Genomic DNA, 19221 nt, shown 5'->3' with positions numbered 1-19221 from the left:
AAAAAAANAAAAAAAAAAGGAAAAAAGGAAAAAGAAAATCAAAATAATTGGCTAAAATAAATTGCTTGAATTTTTTAAGACTTCTATTTGGTGCAAATGGTATTTGGTATTATATCATTGTTGCTAATGTTTTCCACAAACGCACTTGCAGTATACACATTTTATCATCATCGTTATATTTTTAAACGTTTAGTTGCATGTCTTTATGGTGTTATCGGTAAATTTTTGATTTATTTCAATTTAACTAAAAAATTGCATTAATTTTTAATAAGATTTTTGAAAAAAAAACAAAAAACAAAAGACTATCATATTTTAATTAAGCATATTCTTGATTTTTAATCAAAAAATGGTTACATCATTGAAAGCAGGAGATTTAAAACATCCATAATATAAAAGATTACATTTAAATTTATAATTTCTACTAAAAAATTTTTAGCTATGTGTATTGTTGTTACGATCGAAATATTAACAAACAGCATCACTGAATGGAATCGTTCTGTTGCGGAACAAGCTAAGGTTTAAACATTTCCTTTTTTTTTTCTTTTTCTAATGAAATTATAAATTACAAATATTGGTAGCGTATCATTAAATGTTATTAAAAACTTTTCGAAATATTTCAGTTCCTATTATTTTTCTTTTTTTTCTTTTCATAGACATTTTTTGTACAAATATTATTTGATAAAAGAATAGGAAGTAAAAATAAAGATAGTAAATTGGAAACAAAAAGTATTATTCCAAGCAAACTTATGAAATACTGAAAACCAGGATAAAACTTAAGGTATTTCGCTTCCTGGAACACCAATATCCTGTAAATTTTCAAAATTATGAGGATGAAGTTGTTAGTGTGGTTTGTTTTTTGTGAAGCGATTAAAAATGTATTCAAATGTATGCGTCGAATTAATTGATTTTATTTAAAACTCATTACTTGCACTCCCACATGCAATGATTACAAAATCAACAGAATAACTTCCAATATTCCAGTGTTTACGCCATCTTTAGTTAGAGTTTGGAGTTCATGTCATTCAAAATTTAAATTAAAAATTGTTTATACTATGAGAACTGGAAAATATTACAACTTTTCTTAGTTCAATTATTCAATGTCAGGAGTCTTTTCAAAAAGGATGTAAATGTCATGGTGCAATACAATGCTTCGTTCATATGGGAAGAATCGGTATTTTTCAAGGACCCACTTCTGAACAAAAGTACCATTTGAAAACTTCAAAATCGCTATAGAAATAACCTTGCAGAATATGGAATGGGATTATTCAGTGGGTCAGACGACGGGTTTACCCACGTATTTAGCTTGGACATGTGTGCTTATTTACCTGTTTGCTGCGATTGCATTTGCGCTCGGATCGCATAAACATAAGGGTTCACGAGCGGCAACTGCCGAATTCGAGATTGAAGATCGACCGATTCACATTGGACGATGATTCGCTGATCTAAGACATGAATTTTATCCATTCTTTTATACTCTCCGTAATTGTTATTTATAATGTTGTTTTTCGGAACAACTAGGTAAACTGAATCTCATTAATAGGTGAACAATAAAGCTTTCCATCCAGAACTTTATTACTATTCGGACTATTCAGCCAGGAACTCTGCCCACTTATTTTGTAACCCATTTTGGCACATTTAACCTATTTGGTCTTTCAGTACAAACACAAATATACAGAATTATATCGAAAAAATAAAAATCTACTTGATATTAACAAAATACATGTATGGTAAACATATTGTGACGCTTCATACTGAACCATAGCAAATCCTACGATAAAATACGGATGATATATGCACAAGCATCATTGAATATGGGAACAGAAAATGGGCAGTGAGTAGTAAAAAGAAGTAGCTAATATTTCCATGAATACCATTTTCACTACTGCATTTAGTTCGACATGTTTCACATTTGAAATTCGAACAAACTTTAATTTTCCTTCAAAAGAATGGAACAAATTCCATGTGAAAGTAAAGAATTTCAATCTATGGATACAACATAGTTATGGATTAGAGTGGTTTCTTTCGGAAATTTGTCAAGCCAATGCCCAGCCAAGCAAAAACGAAAATAAATTATGGGTGGCGAATTATACAGTTCTGCGCAGAGCTAATAATGGTAAGCTAATAATATTTTTTATAAGTGTCCCTTTATGTCTTAAACCGGAATGAATAATGAAATCAGAAAAAGAAAACAATAGCTCAGATCAAAAGCGTATGCAATAAAAACACTGAAATAACCAAATTCCAGACTAATAGGGGAGAAAAAAGCTGAAAGACCATAATGATTAACAAGGCCATATAATCGAGCAATAACGGAAAGAGAAAACACATGAATATTGTGATGACAGTAGCTTTAAAGTACTTACATCGAAGCAGTTAAGCAGTCAGATAAAAATAATAAATTCTATTGTACTACCCCGGCAGAAAATCAAAACAAGGCTAGTATTTTGGTCGCATGATTTCTGTGACAGTACTAACCTATGATTACACGATTCCTTAATTTAATGAGAATTGTCCTTCGTAACAAAAATATGCTGGCAAATGAAAAAAAAAAAAATCACTTACGTTATCAGAGGATAAATAAAAGACAAAAGACCATTACAAATTACTACCTTACTTTCAGTGTTAACAAATTGTCAACAGCAAAAGAAAAGATAGTCCATAATCACAATATACAATTGGTTATCATGCAAATTACAAATATATGAAAAAGTTATATCTGTTGTGCTCGGAACTTACTAGCAGAATAATTCAGCATATATTGAATGTGCAAAAAACCACAAAGCACAACAATATTTGAGCAGCTGGAAAAAATTTGAACAATTAACACGAAAAAATCATTCATCTGAAAAAAGTGAAACTGACATGTGCAAATGAGAATGCAAATGAGCTCCAATGTATAAAGATTACGATATTTCAATCTCAAATTAATTTTAATACCTTTACGTAAGATCTCGAGCATTCGGTCGGATATTTAAAAATTTAGCATATCTGAAGAAACAGGCTACTTGAAGCAAGGTTTACAATCATTTTTAGGGAAATAACTTATAAAAAACAGCAAGAAGTCATGAATTCGACATATTAACATGACATCATGAAGTGAACCCCAAATAATGTTGGAATGACAAATCTGAAAGTAATAACCTTAAATGACCTAAGTTTGACCATTGATCACAGCAGTGTTCACATATTGTAATCCCTCATAGTTCGACTTCCCGCCGGAAGTTACCACATTTACGTATGATGAACCCTCTGCTGTTGTCGGTGCTAACACTTTCAACTGTGAAACACTATTTAGTAACGCATCCTAGAATCAAGTTTTACTCTAGATGTATTTTCAACAGTGGGTCAAGAATCTATAAAATTTTCGCAAGCATAAAAAATATATCTACCATGCCAAAGAGTATTAAAATCATCGAAAGTCTGATATGAACAAACCGGTCAACTTAGCAAGGAAACCTTTTAGAAATTTCTCGACCTATTGTTCATTTAATGTTCATGGAAATTAAAAGAAAAAAAAACAAACGAACATTTGCAATTTGCTCAAGTTTTTCTGCACCATGTGTTGAAAAGTTATTATCGTTTATTATAGGAACATCAAAGGTCAGCTGTTTGTGTGTTACGGATGGACTATTGCCAGCTGAAGATGAATCATAACGTGGAGGTAATGGAGGTGCTCGCAAAGGTGGTACAGCTTCACTCCTCGGTGGCCATGATTGTCGCTAAAACGAAATTATTTTAAGAATTATTTTGCATCTTTAGCTTGGAATGACCCCAAATATCGATCAAATCCGATATAGACAAAGAAAGACAATAAAGGCAAACAAGAAAAGACCTATTCATAATAAATTCGCATGAAAACAAAACATGAAGATGACTCACTACATTCTTAACAGTGCTTTTTTCAATAATCGTCTCATAACCAAGTTTTTTATTAGCTTCTATTGGATCAAATGAGTCGATAATGATTCTCTCCGTACCTTTGATCTCACAGCGACAGAAGGGACATGTACCACCACCATCCGATTCCTACAACAATGTAGTACATACGCCCAGAATGAAAGCGTTTGCTAGGGTAACAAACGTAGTGTGAGAGTAAACAACAACAAATACCATCCGGTAAAAAAAAGTTAAAAGAATCATTGGAAAGTGAATAAGATTTACAATAACAATATTACTGGGGATGCACAGTGAAGAGTGAGACACTGTTCTGAAAAAGGTAAGCTCGATGTATCAGCTGTTCTCACAATAATTAAAAAGACATCATACTCACACTTATACTAAAAAAATAGTAACCTGCCAGCTCTGCAAACAAGGTGTACAAAGTAAGTGGCCACATGGTTCCAACTTGACATTTTTGTTATTTTCTGCACAGATTTTGCACATCTCAAATGTGGTACCCATCTCACAATAAATTTGATATTGCTCTGGAGTCACCTAAAAATCCAAACTGTAGCTCAGATAATAACTAGAACTTTTACAGTAATCAGAATATGGAGAAATACAGCCCAGTTAGAGAAATGAACATTTTTGAACATCATCCCAAAATAAAATAACTTTGATGGTATCTCCTTACCTTAACACGACCTTCTGGACTTGGCTGCAAGGCATGACTTAAATCTGGATTGGTTGGTCTTCCGTCCGGAAAACGGTAGCTAAAAATACGTCATGAAAGGCCCAACCAGCCCAAACGACAAGAGACTTTTACAAAAGTACGAAATGTTCTGGATAAAAATTATATCCTAAGCTTGGTATAAGCAGGAAAAAAAAATAAATATGAAACTTAAATAACAATTTTCATATGAGACTGTTAAATAACAGCCTCGTACGAATTCAGTCGAGGAACTTTGCAGTAGAATAACTTACAATCCCTCTCGACTTCCATCAACCAAGGCTTGTATCAGTGATTTGTTCTGTGGTATAGTTTGATAAATTTTACCATCAGGAGCAACATAACCAACAGCCCACTGCCCAAGACGTGTACAGCTCAGACGGAACACATAGCTGGAAAACAAACAATGAGTGATCAAGTAAGCACAGACTCTCGTACCCCCAAAAATATCATTTGACAGAATTAATGCTATACCCCGAAATGAAGTAACAAACCTCCCGGGCTTGTTGCTATATTTCTGCAGCTTTTGTTTTACTTCATCGTATGTCAGAAAAGCAACGTATCCGGGATGAGTCACTGCAAGTAGCTGCCAGTTGTGCAACAGTGTATTCCACGGTTGGAAAAGTCTGAAATCCAGTCCATAAGACTTTTACCATTAAGAAATTAACCCTTGTATAAGTTAGTACAAAGAGAAATAAAGAGAAATGACTCACCTTGTAAATACGTCAAATTCGAAATTTGAAATATGCTCATTAACGGTAAGGTCAATGGTAGTCTTCAAAGCAAGAGTTTCTAAACCGGTATTAAGTCTATGCACTTTGCTTAACGCAATTCGAAATTCAAACCATGGTACGGTAGTCCTGAAAAATTTGATATGAAGTTTTTGCACTTTTCTTGCATTTTCGTACCGAACACAATTCCATCCCTTTGCTGTAAAATTTCTGACAAGCACAAAGTTCTGGTAAATTTGGCAAGCTAATAATATTACGCAGAATGGTTACTTGATGCCAAATGATTCCCTCCAAAATGCATCAGCTTCTTTTTTGGTGATACGGAAGTTTTCACCAATAAAATGACCATCCGGAAATTCAGCTTTCAGCTCTGCTAACATATGCGAAAAGATTAGCGAAAGCTTGGTAAGGTTACGTCGTGCTCCCGATCTTTCATCGTAAATTCTTTCGCGATCTTCTTTGAATAATTTCATTGTCTATAAGATGACATAAGCTCCCTGATAATGGAAAGTCCGGAATAACCACTTATAAGCATCAAATTAATAAAAAACAAATAGATCTAAAGTAACTACGTTTTAATACGGAAAGTACAGAAGACAGAACATTCGTATGAGAACCTGCTTGCATTTTGATTGCACGTTCTCCAAGAATAGTACCAAATATCCATTATCTTTTAGCACATTCGGGTTCTTGGATATAATAGTAGATAACTGGTGATAAGTATCAGGGAGTATATCAAGTATAAAAGGTGGTGAATTTTTAAGATTCAGACGCGGTTGTTGACAATGTTTGACGACAGTGTCCATCAATTTAAACGTCTTTTCAACCAAGCGACGATCCTGTAATTATAAAAACACTCAGTTACACGTAAAATTGCATAAAATCAAAAAATTCTAGAAGAATATTTGAAAAATATAAAATTTTCCTTTTTTTAATCGAAAGGAAATTGAGGAAGAAAAGCTCACAACAATGCTAGGCCAAATCGGAATCTCCATACTTTTTAGTCTCTAGATTATTATCCTGATAAAAAAAAAATATTATGAAGCTATTCTTCTTCCAAAATTTTCAGGACAAAGATCACTTCGAAGACCAAAAAAAAGAGATTTTCCGAACAAAATGCGTAAAACTGAGTGGAAAAAACTACAAATAACACTGTGTTAATAGATGAATTAGTTAATACCTGAATTTGCATCATGTTGGAGGGTCCAGCCACCGCATCATTCCGTCCATTGTAACTATGCAAAATAGAAACTGCGCCACCGCTAACAATTTCATGTATTTTACTCAATATGGAGGAAGCAAAACCGCTCACAGCCATTCGGTGAGCAAATTAAGCCAGTAAAGATGCTGTCCGGATTCGTATTTCTGAATAAACCATAATTAGTAGTTTCCTTGTCATGTAACACGGCCATGTAAGTTCCACTAATGTAATTTAACTTTTCAGTTCGAAACGCAGCAAAACTATCGACGAGGTTGGAAAACAGTCATTGCAGGGATTAGCTATCAAATTTTTGAGAAATGTTGACCAGAAAACTCGTGCCTACGGTTTAGTTAAAATCCGACTATTAAAATATTTTAAAATGTCGAATCGTCAGATCCTGGGAAATAATTAAATGTTAAGTCGTACAAGGCCTCAATAGAGCTTCTTAATAAACAGTAATAGCACATTCCGCAAACTACGTCGCATTCACTTTAAATGAAATTCAGCTTATTTCTTAAGCCGCCGAATAGAATTAAAAACAGTTCCTGAATTTCAAAAAAAGAAAAAACATATTTGAAATAGAGATCGATTTTATGAGACGACTTCGAAACTTTTTGAAATTCAAATCTGCTACATTCCAATGCTAATATTATACTATGGTATTATATTTCGACTTGTGAAATAAAACCAGGTGGTAAGGAAAAAAGCTCGCGAATATAAGCCAGACATGAAATATTGAACAGGTTCACGACGTCAGTATTGTTAAACCATTTCGGTTAATCTACTTCAGAACATATAGACGCTACTATTGATGTATGTCCGTCTATCCTCGCTGTAATCATCGACACATTCATTTATTTCACACAGTAGCTTTTTTTTTTCTTTCTTTTTTTCATTATATTTAACATGTCCAGCAAATGCAGCGTACAGTAGGATCTCTTCACATAACAGCAACACGACTTGATATTACAACAGATATCAGAGTATGGCAGAGAGTTATGTATCATAACCTGTTCCGAACAAATCCTAGAGTAACTTCCAGTCCCCCCCCCCCCCCCCCCCGGCCCCATCCCTTACTAATCATTTCTATCAAGTCCCAAACAGCAATGCCAAGTAAGCAAACAACCATAGCTGACAACATTTAATGCAGCCCGTGGTAGCGTACTTTATACTACAAGGTATATTGGGGGCTTTACATGATGGTCTATTGTTTTTGTTTTGTTGTTTTTTTTTCTCCCGGATTTCAAATGGTGTGGTGTGTTTGATGGCAATACGACGAATTGGTCAAGTTCCTGAAACAGAGTGGTATAGTTTCTCGAAAATGAGGAAGTTTAGTAAGGATCCCGTTCACTAAGAATAGCAACAAGAAATGCTCTAAATGAGAAGTGACAGCGAAGATAATTGTGAGTAATGAAAGACAATTGTGCATGTAATAGGATGAGATAAAATTTAAGAAATGTACAGTAATTGGTAGACGCCTATGGAAACACATGGAAAATACCTTGTAAAATTTAGTTTAGTTGGCAACTCGTGAATGATTACTTTTTATACAACTGAGAATTCTTCTTGTTATAACGAATAGAATTTATGTATCGTTTCATAAATTATTAGAAATGTTTCGTTATTTTTCTCGTCTTTTTTCCTTTTTTTTTTTCTTGTTGCAGAAGTTGAAAGTGGAAATATTTGTAATAATTGGAGCTGTTTTTCGGGACGGAAAACAGGGAAGATTGCACGAAATTTCATCAAATTCGTTAAAGTTTACCAAATCTGTCCATCTTTTTCTCCGAACATTTTTGATGTTTCGCTGGGTAAATTGTATCGCCGATATCCGTAATATCTTCATGTTAATGGAATGTCTCCTGGCTAGTACCGAGAGTTTTTTCTTTTTTGTAGATATATTCTGTAATTATTTTTCGGTACCCAGAAAGCGGTAAATTTAAAATGGTTGTATAAGCTGGTACCAAAATGAATGATTATTTATTTTTTTTCAGTTTTAAAATATGGTGATCAAAATAAAAGTAGCGTCACATCCAGGACTCTCCATGTCTTTATTTTCCCATCATTCTTTTTTTTTTTATGGGATAGAGACCCAATAAGGGTCATTATCTACGCCAAAATCAGTGTTTTGGTGTTGATAGGCAGCCACGAATCATTAGCTCTAGAGGAAGCTTTATTAACGTCATGTCCAGACTTATCGTTTCTCAATCCGTTTGATTCAGGCAGATTTACTTGAATTGATGTGTGGTTTGCTTCGAATTTGGAATTAGAATTTTTCTTTCGAATTCGAATTTGAGTCTGAATTTAGACCTTACGTCATGATTAAAAATATGAACCGATGTTCTTCATCTAGTCGCATTGATTAGCTGCAAGTTGTTTTGTTCCATGATATTACGTCAAACTTTTTTTCCATGGTGTTCAGGATCAAACCGTGACGGAAACGAATTGGAATTCGAAGCAAATTTGTTTCAGACATTTGGAATTCCAAATTTATATTATTTCCTTTATTTTCATTACCCGAATTTCGTTCCTAATACTCGTAATTTCCCCCGATATATCTCTGAAATTTTATTTGCGGATCGTGAGCAAACAAATATCTTGTTCGGATGGAAAAGTGATGAAAGGATTAATAATATCAATTGAACTGAAGGAGGAGAAAATTTGCTGTCAGAATTGACAGTACCTGGAAGTGTAAAAGGAATAATTTAGGGATACTACTCACCACGCAGTATTATGCGATTTGTGGAATATTGCTTTTGTTGTTTTTGAATTATTACAGATGTATGAAAACTCGTAAAAAAGCAGGATGAGGACGGATGATTATGCCTACGATAGGGATTTGGAGCTCGCGCTGGAACTTAGTAGGTCAGATACGTTTATGTGTTTTACACCATGTTACAACAAATCTCCTGATGCTGTTAAGATGTTGTGATAATTCTGACAGTTCAGTTTTTCAAATCGCAATTTTACAACGCAGTCAACTTTAGCAAGAAAATGGTTCTTAGCTGGAGTTTCTCTTTTTTTCTCCGATTTATTTGATTCAAATTAGAAAATGAAATTTACGCACAAAATTTTTAATTCATTTCCTATTGTGATATAAAATATTGTTAAATATTATTTCAGGCAGTCATATGAGGAGGAATCACGGAAACGACGGGAAAATGCAAATGCTCAGGATTTGATTTGTTGGGATGATCTAGAAAAAAATGTTGCGATTCAAGAAGTTGATCAACTTGACGCTAATATTCGTAGTCGTTGTCTCACATATACTCGCACATTTCCGTAGATTTTAAATCCTGTTTTTTTTTCCTTTTTATTTTTTCAAGAATTCAACGATTCAAATCCGTTTAAGGAAGAAGTCTGTTTAATATCAACTTCTTTTGCGTTTTTTTTTCTTTTTTTTTTAAATCATTCGTTCCTCAAGGAAATAGTTAGTTAGAAATGGAAGTCTCAGATCTGAAGTTTATTTTCCAAATCAGTTCTATGTTCTTTTCAGTTTTGGATTCAATTCAGTCTGTTATGGTATTTAAGAATTGATCTTATATTTTTCTCTTTTGTACTCAGTTTAGCAACAACTTTGTAGAAATGGACAGTCACCTCATTATACGAATATTCCAACAACGTCAGGAAACACAGGCTTTTATCCGCACATAGAACATGGTAGACGGGAAGGTCTGCATTCATTACATTGTATTAAATGAATTTGAAGTCATTTTTAATATTTCCAGTTATATCTCTGTGATATTTTCTCCGGGATTTTCTCAACTTTATAATTGAAAATTATGAGTGAAAAATTAGGCATCCAACCAAAAAAATTCTTTTTCTGCATGTCTTTTATTTCACTGTTCATTTCAAACACCAGTGGGCTTTTTAATGGAAACGACTTCTTTCTGCGGATTAATCTATTGTATTAATTGAAGCTTTATCCATATAATTTCCGAAATTATCAGCATCAAATTTCTATGGAATTTAGTGGAACTGAAGTCGGATACTTTCACACATCTGAATATCCCTCATACGTTATCTGGCATACAACCAAGTAATACTTCCGGAACTAGTCATAATAAGGAGCGAGATGGTGTTCTAGATGCTACCGTAAAAATGTTATCGCAGTCAAGCAATGCAGTTGTTGTTCCTTTCTGTTCCTCTGTTAATAGTTTGCAAACAAACAGCGATCTGATTGATCTAAGCGATAAAGAAGTAACTTTTTTCTCGTTAATTATTCACTGAAATTATCACTGACTGGCTGTACATCTTTTAATGATGAAGTTGAACCGGGATTAGCAGATAGGTCTCGTAAATTCAGTTAATTTATTCGTTTTCTCTTTTTGCAAAATATGGCCCAGCTTTTCAACTCTTGAAAAACTGCGTTATTCGTACCTTATATTCCGTAACAAGAAAAAACTAAACAGAGGCTTAGTCTATGAAAAAAGTCCATAACTGGATCTGTAATCATTTTGATGACCGAACAGTATGTGGTATACCAAAAAAAAAGACTAGTGGCTCTAATCAGTCTTGCAAGAATTTCATCGGTTATCGTTTTGCTGCTAAACATTCAGGAATACTGTGATATATTCAACCCGCAATCTTTAGTATTAACGATAAAGCAAATTGGGAATCTATATTTCATTTAAATCCATTGTCTTGGATCTTACCTAACTTTAAAAGGATCAGTTACATAGTGTTAAACAATACGAATCAACCGATTTCTTTTGATGTATGGAGATATTTTGTGGAGTAAGAAAGGTTTTGTTCCTTGAAGACTTGCAGTTCTCATGAATTTCCATCTTTTAACCATTCTGTGATCTTTTCTAGCCATGGGAAGAATTTGACCCCCTCTGTGTTACTGGCTCTGCCGGAAATCGCGAGACTTCATTGACGTATAATCAAGCGAAGGACACGGAAGTATTACCGAGCAAGAACAATGATTTCTCTCCTTTTTTATCTACATTGGAACCATCGTTGTCGATTCTATCGTCTCGCATGGTTATTACTGATAAAGGTATGTTTTATCTTGTTTTTGTTGGGGAGGAGATTTTTTTGCAAAATTCCAATAGTTAATTTTTTTCATCGAAAGATCTTTTATGTAGGTAGTGAATCAGCTCCTTGTAAACCTCCAAGAGCACAGAAGAGTGGGCGAGATGAATCTGCAGATTTTATCGAACATCAAATTGATTTTGACGAAATACAGTTGCAAGAAAAGCCTTCAGAAGTTGATCGTGAGGTTTGGATGTTAATGTTGCGCATGTTTTTTCAGCATACTTTCTATGAACAGCATTCCATAATTTTATGTTTAAATTCTAGACTGATATTTACTGTGAGTAAATTGAATTTTAGATTGCTTCTCTTCTACTTCGTTCCCCTCAACACTGTGATCCAATATCAAAGCGTTTTATATCACCTGTCGTGGATTATTTAATCACAAGTTTTAAAGTTACTAGTGTAAAAGTAATCGTTGAGAAAGATTACAGGTACTTTCACCTTTTTTTTCTTATGAAAACCACTGCTTCAGGATTATGGGTTACTGCTATTCAATTTTTGGGTAACAGGGGATGTGGTTAACATTTTTTTATAATTAATTTAAATATGCGAATATCCATCCTTCAAATAGTGTGGTTTTTAATATCTCATTTTCTTCGCGAATTTTGTTTAAGCTGGCCGACAATATTAAGTGCAGACGACAGAATGACATTCACCTGCGAAACTACAAGTACAATTCAGTACATTTTGGCAAATGTGTTAAATACATTCCTTGACCCCTCACAAATCAATATGCTGAAGGGTCGTTTACCGGTCGATGAGTACGGTCTGAAAGTGAGTAATCAAGTTCTTCTGTGTTCATGAACTGGTCGGTCAGGTATGACATCGTTAATCGTCATGTCAGTTTAAGGCCATCCTGTTTTAGATTTATGGGTTGGATGAATTTCTTCTTAGTAGTTCTCAGCTTGGTGAAAATCCATTTGTTGGACAGGCACTTGCTTTTGGGAAAGATATACGACTTGAGGTAATGTTTCGTTTCGATTCTTGAAGTTTCAAACTTGGATGTTATTTCTAATTTTATTGCTAATTATTGCTTCTTTTGAGGTTGGAAAAATAGCAAATGACAATCAACCGAAAAGGATGCAACATTTTGATACAACAAGCGTTGATGGCAGTTCAAGGCGTTCTTTCCAACCGAAGTATTGGTTTTTTTTTTTTTTCCGCGATCTTTTCAACATCTTTTATATAAATTTGTTAGTATAGAAATAACATCAAAAATAACATAAGTACACGGTTGCACGGTGTATCGTAAGCATTCTCTAAATGAGCATCTGATTGCACTTTTTTTTTCGCTGGGACTACTGCTAGCAAGCTAGGACGGTGACAGTGAAATCCTCAGGACGTAGGTTTTGTTAGAATATCTTTTTCTTAGATGGATGACCTTATGGGCTAGACGAACTCCATCTGCCTGGTTTTGGAGCTAGAATTTTCCTTCTCCTAGGATGGTTGCTAGGAGGCTAGCGAGCCCGTTCTGCTCGTGGACGCACTTTGTTTGACCTTTCAGTTGAAACATGTCTGAAACCTGTATGAGATCTACCGGAGGCATGAACACCGCCAGAATAACTCGCAATCTCATTAGGGCACACAGACTTCTCCCATTGACTAGAGGGTTTCCGTAGATAAGATCGCAAATTGTACTGTTGTACTATACTGTAATACAAACTGTGAAGTCATACTAAAGGCGACATATTGTAGTGCATACTACAGAGGTACTGTTATACTACACGTTAGGTTATCCTTTTCTTTCGTCCTCGGTTTACTTACACAGAATTATAAAAGTAGTGATTTGAGAAATAGAGCCTTATAGCAAAACTCGAAGCTATCCGTACTTTTTTTGAATTCTGCGATAATTTTCATAAGCTACAAACCAGTTCTAAAAGTTATGTAAAATATCGGCAGTTTTAACTCTCACATTTGTGGGTTTTTTAGTTCGAAGAAACCTGATTCTGTAGTGCGAGCAGTGACAAATGTTCGAGAAATTTTGGATGCACTAAAGAATTCACTGCGTATTTGTTCGGCTACAGATCTTAGCAACAATGGTAAATATTGCGGTGTTCTTATTATTCGAATATTTCATTTTAAATTGCTCATTTTGATTAAAAATATTTCGTAAATTTCAGCAATGCAAAATAAGGAAAGGGTAAGCCAGTCAGTGAAGCTTCTTTGTACTGTTCTGGGTCGCATTATGCCGACTGATCTTTCCGGAGCCCTGCGTTTATTCCTTGCAGCAGGAACGGCCGTAAGATTTTGCTTCATCTGTTTTATGTCTATCATTCAACAATATATGTTCTTTTGTAACGAAAACTTTCATTAAGCACACAGTGACGTGATGTAACAGAGAGACTGTCGCTGTAACAATGGGTCCATTAAAGTGGTACTAAGAGTTAATAAAACTAACTGGTCGGTCTTAATCACTGTATATTTATCATTAATTTCAAACTGAAACATCCTTGAATACAGAGATGTATATTTCAGGTACAACTTTCAAACGCTGTAACAGAACTCCTCACTGTTGTGCATAACTTCCTTAGTGTATATTGCAAATCTGTTCGATGTGGATTCGATATCCTCCCTTTGAAGGTCTATTTTTGCCGTTACCGTAATATATTCATGTAAGTCATGTTAAGACTTTTGTAAAGAAGACATTTGAACCCATGATATAAGGAAAAGTGATTTAACAAGAAATTTATCATTTAAAATAGTAAAATATAATGATAAAAACATTTCTTGTCTTTCGTCCTTGCTGAGACCGATGTTGTATTTCCTTTCTTCAGAAGAGCCAATTCTGTATTTTTATTACCCGGAAATGCTGCATTATATTTTCTGTTGGTTCTAGACATTTTCAAATAGTGAGCGTGAACAGCGGGAAATCCTAACAGTGGATGAGCAGCTATTAGTGCATGTTGATTCAGTCCACAATATACCACGAGAATGGTCGCAGGAGTTCAGCTTGTTCTCTATTGCTGTCCATGTAATGCATGGAACAGCGGAAATATGTCGAGGTGTCAAAGAAAATCCTCGACCGATCATTAATGATCATTTCTTCCCATACTGTCGGACTAATACGTGGGTTGGTGCCTTTTTTTCAGGTTGTTAATGAGATGTACACCAATAATATATGTTTTTAATACTTTTAATGTCAAAAATTCCATTATTCTCTTGAGATCAGAGAATTTCGATTTTTACCTTACATTTATCAACGAAGGCAAAAGCTGGCGAGGCTTTAGTTTTAAATTCCAACTTTCAGTGTGAATCTTATTATTGAAGTTCTAGATAGTGCCTATTCTTTTCCTCTCATCCTACACCGGATATTGAATTTGCAGGCGTGTTTTCGCATCCCACTTTGCATTTTACCTAGAGAAACACGTATTTTTATTCTGCTTTATGGAACTGGCAGTTCAGTTTGCAGTGATCATGTGAGTATGCTTTGTTTTTATAAGTTTAATTTGTAGAAATGGTTTTTCTGTGATTTAAAAGTAAGTATAGCTGTTTCTGATCGTTCGTAATCTCCAGATTTGTTTTCCTTCTCATTGGACATGCTTATAACATAATCTTCAGGTTCATTCATCGAATGTGCCGACTGAACCGGAAACATTACTTGAAAAGCAACTTGCTTGTGCTTCTTTCCCATTGTTCGATCACGAAGGGTTTGTTAATATCATATTTATATGACTTTTATTCAACTGCTTTAGATAAGATGCGTTGTTCGGGTTTAATTTTATCGAATGCGCTGAAAAATCGTCTGCAAATTTTAATTGGGACAACTAAACTAGAATTTTTGAAATTTCCACTACTTCCGAGCGTGCTTCACTATTTCCTGATATCACTTCGTTGGTGATACGACGGTACTACAAATCTTGGATTGTAGACATAAAATATCTTTGGTTAAATATTTTGATGATGCTAAAACTATCGCAATAACATCATGAAGTTATGTTGGTTTTGTTAAATGTGACAGGTTATGTTGGATGACATGAAAATTGTCGTAATTTTAAAGAAAAAGATACACTGCTTCAAGTTTCCATGTTCAACTTATTTAGCTTGCTTCGACAAGGATCTCTTCTTTTGCCGCTGTCCGTTATCAGCGGAAAGGTAGTTCATCCATGGGGACCTCGACCATTATTCGAAACGGAGGATGATCTCGTTGTACTTGTTACATTACCACAACTACATTATGATGTTATTTTCCCACATGTTAATTGCGGTGGAAATAGGTACTTCTTTCCTTTTTGTGTAGTTTCCTTAATGTTTTTTCAACCAGAATCAAATTTTCTAATTCGCAAAGAGGAAGAGAAGAAAAAACAGAAATTAAAAAAGGTTCTGCTTGAGATATTCTGTTGTTTGAAAAAAGGTTCTGTTTGAGATATTACCGTTATTTGATGGTGAATGGTCTGCTGCGACAGATTTTGAGTTCTTTTTTTTTTCATTTTTTATCGTATTCTAGTGCACAGTTTAGGTAAGGTATTGAACTAAGGGATCACAAGTGAAAAAATAAATTTCTTTCAAATCAAATCAGACAAAGCGCAAAGTAGTAATTTTTGTTTAACAGATATATCATTTCATAGTTACATATTTGGAATTTTCTTAAAAACACAAATTCAATTGTAGAACTATTTGCAGTCTGAAACGTGATTTCAACTCTCTTGATTCAGACACACAGCAAAATTTGCTGGATATTGTAGAAAGCGGAGTTACTCACAGGTTTGTGGTAGTTTATTTTTCCTTTTTTGTATTTGCTTTAGTTAGAGCGATCATGATTATCTATCTTGAAGAAATACGTATTACTATGGGGGTCAGCTGACCTTTTTTGGGAGCAACAAGTATTTTGGCAGGCTGGAGACTATGCCATCGTTCTTCATGCCATGTGGGAATATTTTCCTATCTTGCTTTATTCTACGAACTCATCTGAATTGTAGAATAAAACAAGAAAAATTATCCCAGTTATTCAAGCACCTTTGAGTGCTTAAATAACTGCAACAATTTGTTTTCGATCTTTTGACCATCAAGTATAGTTACCAGAATAAAAGCGAAAGTTGTTTGTTAGATCTATTTCGACTTTTAGTCTAACTGAAGATGAAAAGGAAACGTTGTGGGAAAAGCGGCATTATCTGACTCAGATACCGGACGCTTTGCCTTTAGTGCTTGCTTCTGCTGTTGGTTGGGACTGGGCATCATTAACAAATATTTATCAGTTGCTGGATGATTGGATGCCGTTGAGTTCAGTGCAAGCGATCGAACTTCTGCTTCCGCAGTAATCATTTTGTTCTGACTGATTTCCTTACTCCAGAAAAGTCATTTTTTGAAATTTCGAATAAGTGGATCGAAAATATGATTGCCTTACATAAAATTTACCTTATAGTTAATAAGTTTCTTTTTCAGTTTCCCGGATTTCATCATTCGTTCGAAAGCTATATCATGGGTAAAGAATGCTTCGTCAGATTTTCTGTTCAATTTCCTTCCTGAATTGGTCGAGGTTATTTTTTGTTTTCTTCAGTTTTACTTCATCTATTTTAAGTACTTTTCGTAGTATCTGATTCTCTCCAGCATTTGATATTTTTGGTCGCTATCCTAGACAGTCAATCAGCGTGCTATTCAAAACGTTAATTGGAGAGCTATCAAATCTCTAGTTCGACAAATATCTTTCCGTTATGATAGATTAGTAATGGTCTCCTTCGACTGTGCAGTTTTATAGGTCATTATATGATTCAGTTATTATAGGCTTTGCGATTTGAGACATTCGAAGATTCTTCATTGGCTGTGTGCTTATTAACGCTTTGTGCTGGCGACCGTCGTTTTGCTTTCGAACTTTACTGGTGTCATTTTCGTTAAAATATTTTTGTTTGGCATTAGCTTAATACTACATGCTTTTCGAAGAGAAAGTAACAAATTCCTTAAAATTTCATGCAAAATCTTTGAAAATTTTCAGCAATAAATTAGTGTCAACATATTTCTAGGCAATTACAACAACGGATAGACCAGTGTCAGGAAAGGAGTTACTCAAATCGATGCAATTTGTTGCAGCAACAAGTTCTCAGGCTATTAGATGAAGAATTCGGTGTTGATATAGAAAATCAACATCGGCTTTTGCAAGCGTTAAATGCTGTATATTATGAAATGAAAGAGGCCGGTGATGCCACCAAAGTGGTTCGTCATTTGATATACTTAAACAGAGCTCAATGGTGCAGACAGATTCTCCTTATATTCCTTTCTCGTATGAGATTGCATTCATTTGCTCTAATACGGAGTTATTTTTTTTTTAATTTTATGAAAGTCATGAACTTGTACATGGCGTGAACCTTTAGCAGCTAACTCTTCAACGGCACCTTGCCTTGCTGGATGCTCGAATACTGGAAAACAATGTACGCCTCCCTCTTTTACCGTCATTTTTATGTACTGGTATAAGTGTATCAGAATCGAGTTATTTCAATTCACTGACAAAGCCGATAAAAGTAACATTCAAAGGGCTGAAAAGCTCATTTGCAATTCTGTATAAGGTAGGCCTTTTTTTTTACATATTATTTACTAGTGATGGCAGTTTCTTTAATTAAATTGTCGACTTAATTGCTGCTTATATACTAGTCTGTTGATTATTGATAATCGTCAGTTGTTTTGTTTTAAAAATCCAGAATTGTTCATAATGCACACTGCAGGTTGGTGATGATATGAGACAAGATGCACTCGTATTACAGTTAGTGAAAATGATGAACGATATATGGTTAAGTCAGGAGCTTGACCTCAGAATGGTCATTTTTCGCTGTATCCCTTTTGGGAATAAAAGTGGTGTGGTATTTTCATTACTATTTTTGGTTTTAAAATTATCTGACGATTGTTGTGTGAAATTAATTAGAATTTATAATTCAAAGGAATGGTCGAACTGGTTTCTGATTGCCGTACACTATGCGAAATTCAAAGTGCCGTCGGTGCTACTGGTGTATTTAAGGACGATGTGCTCAAAAAATGGCTCGAAATGCATAATCCTTCGGAATTTCAGTATAAAATAGTAATTTTCAATCCTTTCTGTGCTTGTGATCTATCTTATATATGAATACCAAAATAAGCGAATTAATCTGGGAAGTCAACCTTCTCAGATATTCGCTTACTTAGATATTCATATAAAAGAAATAATTTTTATATGGATTAAATAATTTTTGACTAGATATCTGAACAATTGATTAGTTAAGTAATCTCGGGTTAGCATCACTGTTATTAGATTTTATTATAAAATAACTTGCAGGCACTGGAGAATTTTCATTTATCTTGCGCAGGTTGGTGCGTTGCCACCTATGTACTCGGTATTGGCGATCGACATAATGATAATATATTAGTTACTAGGACGGGTCATGTTTTCCATATTGATTTTGGCAAATATATGGGTGATTGGCAAACGGCTGCTGGATTCCGAAGGTTAGTTCATATACGAGAACGGCATTCGCCTTTTGAAATTAGTAGTGCTTTGACAATTATGTTCAGAAACACGAAATTTATTTCCAGAGATCGCACACCTTTTATTTTACCAGTGATATGGCTTACGTCATCAACGAAGGTTCTCCTCAGTCAGCAACAAGCCGTTATCAGCAGTTTGTTGATAACTGTTGTAAAGCCTTCAATTGCTTCGAAAATATTCATTACTCGTAAACCTTATG

The 19221-nt window shown here is 34.4% G+C and overlaps 3 protein-coding genes across 4 annotated transcripts in view; 2 read left to right on the top strand and 1 right to left on the bottom strand.

Annotated features, from left to right (window-relative positions):
• The first annotated feature begins 71 nt into the window (after positions 1-71).
• Positions 72-1565, top strand: LOAG_05837 (hypothetical protein). The gene is made up of 3 exons (XM_020446984.1): positions 72-217; positions 437-516; positions 1248-1565. The coding sequence occupies exons 1-3, from the start codon at positions 97-99 to the stop codon at positions 1431-1433; spliced, it is 387 nt and encodes a 128-aa protein (XP_020302739.1). The 5' UTR covers positions 72-96; the 3' UTR covers positions 1434-1565.
• A 1534-nt stretch (positions 1566-3099) lies between these two features.
• On the bottom strand, positions 3100-6658 carry LOAG_05836 (the record flags this gene model as incomplete). Of its 2 annotated transcripts, XM_003141373.2 has the most annotated exons (11): positions 3100-3304; positions 3528-3719; positions 3880-4026; positions 4294-4434; positions 4574-4652; positions 4864-5001; positions 5104-5235; positions 5323-5469; positions 5611-5816; positions 5958-6179; positions 6521-6658. In XM_003141373.2, the coding sequence occupies 11 exons, from the start codon at positions 6656-6658 to the stop codon at positions 3152-3154; spliced, it is 1695 nt and encodes a 564-aa protein (XP_003141421.1). The 2 variants fall into 2 exon arrangements, with proteins under 2 accessions (XP_003141421.1, XP_020304784.1); XM_020446983.1 differs by lacking the exons at positions 5958-6179; positions 6521-6658 and having other exon boundaries at positions 3152-3304; positions 5611-5838.
• A 2521-nt stretch (positions 6659-9179) lies between these two features.
• The window catches only part of LOAG_18770 (phosphatidylinositol 3-and 4-kinase), a 14348-nt gene continuing 4306 nt past the window's right edge, over positions 9180-19221 (top strand). Inside the window, exons 1-25 of the mRNA XM_020451432.1 lie at positions 9180-9403; positions 9662-9820; positions 10122-10210; positions 10512-10738; positions 11354-11540; positions 11629-11762; positions 11876-12009; positions 12193-12352; positions 12444-12542; positions 12623-12717; positions 13508-13617; positions 13699-13817; positions 14054-14158; positions 14415-14648; positions 14902-14994; positions 15137-15225; positions 15619-15792; positions 16199-16279; positions 16641-16829; positions 16958-17051; positions 17297-17391; positions 17533-17722; positions 17881-18072; positions 18229-18358; positions 18442-18578. Coding sequence (XP_020304783.1) covers positions 9345-9403; positions 9662-9820; positions 10122-10210; positions 10512-10738; positions 11354-11540; positions 11629-11762; positions 11876-12009; positions 12193-12352; positions 12444-12542; positions 12623-12717; positions 13508-13617; positions 13699-13817; positions 14054-14158; positions 14415-14648; positions 14902-14994; positions 15137-15225; positions 15619-15792; positions 16199-16279; positions 16641-16829; positions 16958-17051; positions 17297-17391; positions 17533-17722; positions 17881-18072; positions 18229-18358; positions 18442-18578 — 3375 coding nt within the window. The 5' untranslated portion in view covers positions 9180-9344. The remainder of the gene's footprint in view (positions 9404-9661; positions 9821-10121; positions 10211-10511; positions 10739-11353; positions 11541-11628; positions 11763-11875; positions 12010-12192; positions 12353-12443; positions 12543-12622; positions 12718-13507; positions 13618-13698; positions 13818-14053; positions 14159-14414; positions 14649-14901; positions 14995-15136; positions 15226-15618; positions 15793-16198; positions 16280-16640; positions 16830-16957; positions 17052-17296; positions 17392-17532; positions 17723-17880; positions 18073-18228; positions 18359-18441; positions 18579-19221) is intronic.

Source organism: Loa loa (assembly GCF_000183805.2).
Source record: "Loa loa unplaced genomic scaffold supercont3.511, whole genome shotgun sequence".
Lineage (NCBI taxonomy): Eukaryota > Metazoa > Nematoda > Chromadorea > Rhabditida > Onchocercidae > Loa > Loa loa.
Note: the sequence above shows the minus strand (reverse complement) of the source record. Positions and strands in the feature narration are given on the sequence as shown.

What these genes read in the sequence shown, in the direction of transcription:
- LOAG_05837 (XM_020446984.1), top strand. Translation starts at nt 97, where the DNA reads ATGGTATTTGGTATTATATCATTGTTGCTAATGTTTTCCACAAACGCA. An exon ending in ATGTCTTTATGGTGTTATCG is followed by an intron (nt 218 to 436) that starts GTAAATTTTTGA and finishes AAAAATTTTTAG; the next exon opens with CTATGTGTATTGTTGTTACG. An exon ending in CTGTTGCGGAACAAGCTAAG is followed by an intron (nt 517 to 1,247) that starts GTTTAAACATTT and finishes ATAACCTTGCAG; the next exon opens with AATATGGAATGGGATTATTC.